Consider the following 7,339-nt stretch of genomic DNA (forward strand, 5'->3'; position numbering starts at 1 on the left):
GAGTGAGAGGAGGAGAGGAGAGAGAGGAGAGGAAAGAGAGGAGGGGGAGGGGGAGGGGAGGGGGAGGGGAGGGGGAGGGGAGATCAGTTTAAGAGCTTTCAAGTGCTTAGAATGTTCGTTTTTCTGGATCTTCTCAGGAGATCATCTGGGAAACTCACACACAGAGATAGGAAACAAACCGACACATCTATAATTATATTCCTTTATATCATTTTTAGTTCTTTGAGGGTTGCAAGTTTTGTACAGCTTGTTTTGCTCACATTTAGCTTACTTGCCCAATTGTTTCCAGATTCCTCTCTTGCCTGCCCATTCAACTCTGTATCTCTTTGTTTAGACTCTTCATGACAAACTTGTCCATCCCAAATATTCCTGGACTTGTGGTGTCTCACTGGAGCACAGTCACTTCACCAGGGACTACCCTCTTAGAGAAAACTGTCATTTTCTCTCCCAACAGCTAACAATTGCCATTTGCTCCATGGGTCAAGAAGAGATTGTATCCAGCTCCGCTTTCCATGCTGGAATTTGATCTGGCTCAGGTTTGCAGAAATTTTGTGTGTACTGTCCCAACCCCTCCATTGAGACTTTGAATATGCAGCTGCCCTGTTGTGTTCTAGTTCCCTGGCTCCTCTGCTCTTTCTTCCTCTTGCACCTCCTGTGAATGACACTTGTTTGTCTGTCCTGGCTCCCTGCATGCTGTAGGTGATCAATCTTATTGTTTCCTGGTTTACTCTTGTGCTTGATTTTGAGCAGATTAATTAAAGGGTGAAAATGCTTATTCCTTCTTTATTCTCACATAAGGTATACATTGGTTTTGCTAATAAAAGTTATTCTTTTCTGCTTATCTACTTCATTGATTGACAAACTATGGTCCAAGAACTAAAAATAGTAGAATGTTTCATTTTCAAAATGAATTTCTATTTCCATACAACTATGCTCATTTTCTTCTGTGTTATATATGATTACTCCAGTGTTAAAACAGCAGTATTGAATAATTGCAAAAATGTCTTTATGGTGTTCAAATCACATGATATATAATAATAAATACAGGTTATTTGCAGAAGCATAAAACCTTCTTAACTCCAGTCATCCAAAACATGTTTTGTTGGTACATATCTTTAATCCCAGTGCTTGGAAGGCAGAAGCAGGTAGATCTCTGTGCTTTCTGTCTGTCTTTATAGAGAAACAGCGTCTCAAAACAACAACATAAACAAAACAAACTAGCAAAAACCAACCAAGATGGAGTGGGAGAGATGCTTCAATAGTTTAAGAACTTTTACTGCGGTTGCAGAGGACCTGGGTTCGGTTTCCAACACCCATATATTGGCTCACAACCACCTATAACTCTCATTCCAGGGAATCTAATGCCCTCTTCTGGCTTCTGAAGGCACCAGACATAAATGTAGTATACAAACATGTATACAGGCAAAACACTCATACACATAAAATAAAAGTAATAAATCTTTCAAAAAACCTGTTTTTTTCTTTCATATAAAGGCCATAGATATCTGTATGCCTATTTTTTCTTCAGCATTACTGAATTCTCTAATACTCTAGACTACTTTTATTATGGGTCGTATGTGCCCCTCTCTTCTTCCTGGAGGCTGTTGACCACTGACTCTTAAAGACAAAGGGAGCAGAAGAAGGTTGGGGTGGGGTGTGTGGATGGATTGGCTGACAAAATCAGAGAGGTCAACTTTATTCAGGGTGAACAAGGACTATATAGATCTTGAAGAGTGGATAAGGATTTCCAGGGCAGAAATTTGGCTAGTGTAGGAATGCTTCATTTACATGAAGAGCAATTCCAAGAACCTGCCTGTCAGGTTCTTATTGAGGGGTGGGGGAGTTCAACTTGTAATCTGGTCATAGGCTACATGACTTCCCTCAGAAGTTTTTTGGGGTCACAGGCAGGAAGGGCTGCTATCTATCATTCAGCAGGAAAAGCTGAGAGAGACTTATATCTAAACTATGTAGCACCTGAAAGAAGCCCTGTACAGGATCATCCTCCAGAAAAGATCAGACAGAGAAGAAGAAATCCCACCAAGAACAGGAGTCCTCCCTTTTTTGCCAAGCTCAGAGAGCTTATCTGCACATGGTGGACATCTATCTTAATAGCAGTCTTCCAACAGTTGTCAAGTTATCTAAGTAAATAACAATACCACTGGAATAGGATATACTTACTTTTTGATCTGTCTATTTTAACTATATTAATTGTCACCACTGTAGTATTGAATGGTAGTATATATACTACTACTATATGTTACATATATATAATACCTTGTAGCTAGAATGCTTCTGGAATTTCTACACTAAGTATTATGCTGACTATAATACTAATAACTTTATTTAAAGTTAACATTTTTACAATGTTAAGAAAATGACAGACCTAAAGCATTATGTTAAGTGAAATAAGCCACTTTAAACTCACCAAAATTGTTATAAAAAGGACTAATAATGACAAGTTTGGGTATGAACAGTTATTGGGAACTAGAATTAGTGAACCTTTTATAATGTACAAATAGTCAATACTTTACTTTTTATGGGGTATGTGGGTTTTGTCACAAGAACTTTGATCTCTTTTGTAGTTCAAAAGCAAGAAATAAAAGTACTTACTATGCAAACCTAATGACTTGGTTTAATTTCTAGGCTCAGTGTAAAAAGCCCGGATGTAGTAGTACACTTCTGTAAGCTCCAGAACTATGGTGAGCTTCAAGCTGAAGACAGAAGACTCACCCTGATGCGCATGGGCCTGGAGAATGCAGGGTGGTAGAGCTGGAGACCCTTCCTCATGGGGTTTTCCATTCTTAACATTTTTTGTTTGTTTCCCAAAGTCTCCATTTCCTTGCTTAATTTTTTATGCATGCTGGAGATTTTCTTATCCACATTCTTGACCTATTTCCCCCACACTGCTGATTGCTTCAGATCCTGGGTTTAATTCATTGGATTTTTGAGTCACCTTTTAGATTCCTGAGCATTATTGTCAGTAAACGTGAAATTCTGACTTGGCATTTTGTCTGTTTCAGTTTAGATCCCACTAGTCATAGTTATGATTTTGTAAAGAAGTCATGCTGCCTTGCTTTTCTGAGGTTGCTGCATTCTTGCACTGTGGTCTGAACATCTCTTGAACAGCTTACCATTGAAAATTCCACTCACAGACCACACATAGAGTAAAAAACAAACTGCTGTAGCAGCTCCTACATTAACCTATGCCACACACATACACACACACACACATACAGGCACACACACATATCACAGATACATGCACACACATACACACATGCACGCACACACTTAAAACCAATTAAAGTTCATGAAATTTTCACTAATAATAAAAAATGATATAAATAGCATAGATATGATATAAATTTTTAAATTATTTTGAGCACAAATATATATTATATATTTATATATGTATTTTATTTATATGTAATATAAAATATATATTTATAAATATATGTTTATTTAACATACACATGCACACACATATATATAATATATAATTTATATTTTAATAATATAAATTAATAACATAATATAATATATTATTATATATTATTATAATATTATTATAATATTGTATATAATTATAATTTATTATATTATACTATATATCATATATACTATATATGATATATATATATATATATATATATATATATATATATATATATATATCAGAGTAGAAAATAAAGCATTGCCTATGTTGGACCTTAAAGCAGTCTCTATGTTCAGAAAAACCCAGTTATAATTGTTTTGTATGCTGGTAGGACAGATGAAGTGATCTTGCCTCAGACTATGTCCTGGAACTCTGCAGTGGAGAAAATGCCACTTTCATTCCTGGTTTTTGTGATTGTTGATTGCCACATAGTGACAGAGAACCAGACGTGTGAAAAGTGGCATGCCCAGCATGTTAGTGAGTGTGGCGAGCTTGCAGTCCGTGATCATCCTAACCAGTTCCACTCTGCTCTGACACTATCGCTGCACGAGCTCTGAGGTCTAAATTATTTAAAGCGTTTGTGGAAATGGTAAGTGAATGAGATAAAAGAAGATGGCAGGAAGAAGTAGAGATGAGGAGAGGCTTAATATGAAGAGACAGAGAAATTTTTGATTTTAGGAAGAGGAAATAGAGGGAAGAAAACACACTAAAACCATTGCTCAGTAAAGGAAATGCTCAAAGACAAACTTAGATGAGTGTAAGAAGAGGAATTTTTAAAAGCATGAGTATTTTAAGAATTAATAAGTTGGTGACAAAATACTATTAAAAGTACAGTAGAGAGAAAGAAGGAAGAAGTGCAGAGATCAAAAAGAAAAGAGAGACAAAATGAACTTCGACTCAAGATCCGTAGACGCACGTTTCCATCACTTGCTTCGTTTTGTTGATGTACAGTAGTAGAATCTGTACTGGACAAGAGTCTGCTGTCTACCAGAGCTGTCTTCACCTTGGTAGTTTTTTCCATACCGGAGGTATCTGCTGGACATCTACCCCTGTGGTGGCTAATGTACTAACTAGGGATCTGACAGGGAGACTCTATATGCTTTGTTAGTATGGGAAGCTCTCACAACATCGAGATCCATACTGGAAGAGGACATATCTTCGTGTTTCTGGAGGTACTTGGTATTAATCACCCTGCTGGAGGGATGTGTCTGTGGATCCCAGTAAGTTCTCACTCTGCAGTGGGCAAGATCAGACAAATACCTCTAGAAGCACCAACTCATCCACGCGGGCTCCAAGGAAAGACTCGGCTGATGGGTCTCACTCCTGACTACCAAAGGTAGAGTTCTTGAAGAGTTTCCTTGACTGAGCGACCTTCTCCTACCTGTTCCCTTTGAACTGTTAGTGTTCAACTCTCTTTCTTTTCTATAACCCTCTTGAAAAGACACTGCTCACCCGGAGCTATGGCAGGCCAAAATGAGGGTCCTGTTCTGAGATTCTAGGGCAATTCAATTTTTAACAATACATTCAATCATCTTCTATCTCAAGTCATAGTTTTCCTCCACTGCTGATCCATGCTCAGGAGGAATCATGGTGCCATCAAAACCCACAACTGTCTCTGAGGTTGGTGAGAGCTGTGGGCTATTCGTGAGGCTACACAGGTCAGTCGTTCACCTTTGGAAGATACTCAGTTTCTTCTCTTCACACAGGAGCCCTGTGAGGCTGAAGCCGTGCTTGGCTTATTTCTCAAATAGATTGGTTCCTTTCAGGTGTCCTCTTACCATCTTTGTGCGTTTCTACACCTTATTCCCCCTTTAACTTTGCAACAGAGCTCCCTCGTTCCCTTTCTTATTCTCGTTTTTTACTCAGTCACACAAAAGTAGCTCCTAGCCTACCATTTGTCCCAGGAGTCCTTCAAGTATAATTAAGCTAGAATGTATTTTAGAATATTTCACTCTGGGTCAACTTTCGTTTGTAAAACCCAACATAAAACTCTGGTTTCTTTCTGAATGCTTTTTATTTTAAGTGCTTGTTATGTTCCATTCTTTTGTTTTTCTTAAAGACCCCCTAATGTATATAAATTGATTGTTCATGGCTGTCTTTCATTATTTTCTTTATGATCATTTACTTTTTTCCCTCTATCCCCATCCCATTTTCTTGAACAATTTATGTTTTCTTCCTCAAGTACTTCTTTGAGATATTCACATACAAAAAAAATATATTCCCATAATATTCAGATATGTGCATCCTTTCCATAATCAGTTTTTAAGATTTTTAAGGTACAAAACCCAAGCAAACTGTGTTTTCTGGAAAGCTGTGAAGTAAGAAAAGACTCTGGAATTTACAACAACACTGAAAGTCAGAATTAGAGAAAATTTTTAGCCAGACTCAAAGCTTTACCTTTATTTTCTGAGTCATGCTAGAACACTTGACATGGAACAGAACACCCTCTCCTTCAATGTAAGGGATAGAGCTGACTGTACACCATTTGCCTGGTAAACTAGCTCCAAGTGGAGTTCAAGTGTCTCTCAACCTGCTCATTCTGGTTTACTACCTATTCCCTGATTTCCAAGTGGAATCTGAAATAATAATACTTCTTTGCAAATTGCCCATTGTCAACAATGCAGGAAAACTAGGAATAATGTTGTTCATACAGAAAGTTGAGAAGTGCACTGGATTCCTTATGCGTAGTCTCACTGCTATGCAATGTATAGTCAGAATTGGAGATAAACCAATATTCCTCAGAAAGGTCGCCTCCAGACAAGCACTGGAAAATTCCTCCAAAGGAAGATACCAAATTAAATCTAAAATTGTAATTCTATAAATATACAAATATATAATAAAATATGTTACATTTTCTTCTAATTAAGTATATGTATACTTATGAATATAAATTATGTATATAAATACAGTTGATATTACAATATCCAGATGTAAATTATCAAAATCCTAATTATATAGTATACTAGTCTTTCATGTCTTTCAGTCATTAAAACTAATTTTGCATATGAATTTTTAAAAGAATGTATGGATAAAAGGTCTCACAAATCTTCTGTCTGTCCTAGATATTGTATATACTAACATACCAGGCAGAAACCTATTAAATTTTATTGAACTGTGGACTATAAAACTATTTCAGTATTTAGAAAAAGTTTTTTTTCCAAAAGACTCTAATTCTGAGCACGTGATCAATTGCTAGAGGCTGTTATTATAGGAAACCACCTGGAACTAAGAGTAAACACAAAATCTTCCTAGTGTATATGTCTTTATCTGCATACCTATCCTAAATTCTATTACATATTTATAAAGTACTACACATGGAAAATAAAAACTTTATTTATAATAGATACTCATGAATATATAAGGAACTAGGCATACTCAGTATTTTTCATATATTCTAAAATTACAAATACAAGCGTAGACAGTTAATACATACAAACAGTTTTAGTAATCAAGCAACCTCTAAAATGACAACATCGCTCCTCTGTTAATTATAAACATCAACAGTAAATCTTGAACAATGAGACAGTGATTTGTATACCTGCACATATGTGTTCATGTATGTTTTTCCTAAAGTCAAGTTGCTCTCATTTTCAACGGTCAAAGGTATTTCTCAGACTTTCCCACACGAATCACTAGATAAGTGGGCGCACAAGACTTCTGTACTTTTCAGTGATCTACTACAGAACCTCACTCTGTAGACTTTCCAAAAGATTGTTTCAATTCAATGAGAGAAAATATTTCCCAGCAACAAAGTCAACATTTCTTCCTACTTGGATTCAGACCACAGAAGTAGTCAGAATCAGAAATCTATAGGCAAACTGATAGAAATTAGAATGAGTTATACCCACAGATTCAAGTTCTTTCTGCATGCAAAAACTGCTTTGTTATATGATTTGTGTTTTA

General features: G+C 36.4%; 1 protein-coding gene across 1 annotated transcript; it reads right to left on the minus strand.

Moving 5' to 3' along the window:
* Positions 1-3,831: 3,831 nt before the first annotated feature.
* Positions 3,832-3,945, minus strand: LOC114626216 (dolichyl-diphosphooligosaccharide--protein glycosyltransferase subunit 4-like). The gene has a single exon (XM_028773548.1). It carries the CDS (start codon positions 3,943-3,945, stop codon positions 3,832-3,834), a length of 114 nt encoding a protein of 37 aa, XP_028629381.1.
* Positions 3,946-7,339: the final 3,394 nt, after the last annotated feature.

This window comes from Grammomys surdaster, unplaced genomic scaffold (genome assembly GCF_004785775.1).
Source record: "Grammomys surdaster isolate TR1022 unplaced genomic scaffold, NIH_TR_1.0 231, whole genome shotgun sequence".
In the NCBI taxonomy this organism is placed as follows: Eukaryota; Metazoa; Chordata; class Mammalia; order Rodentia; family Muridae; genus Grammomys; species Grammomys surdaster.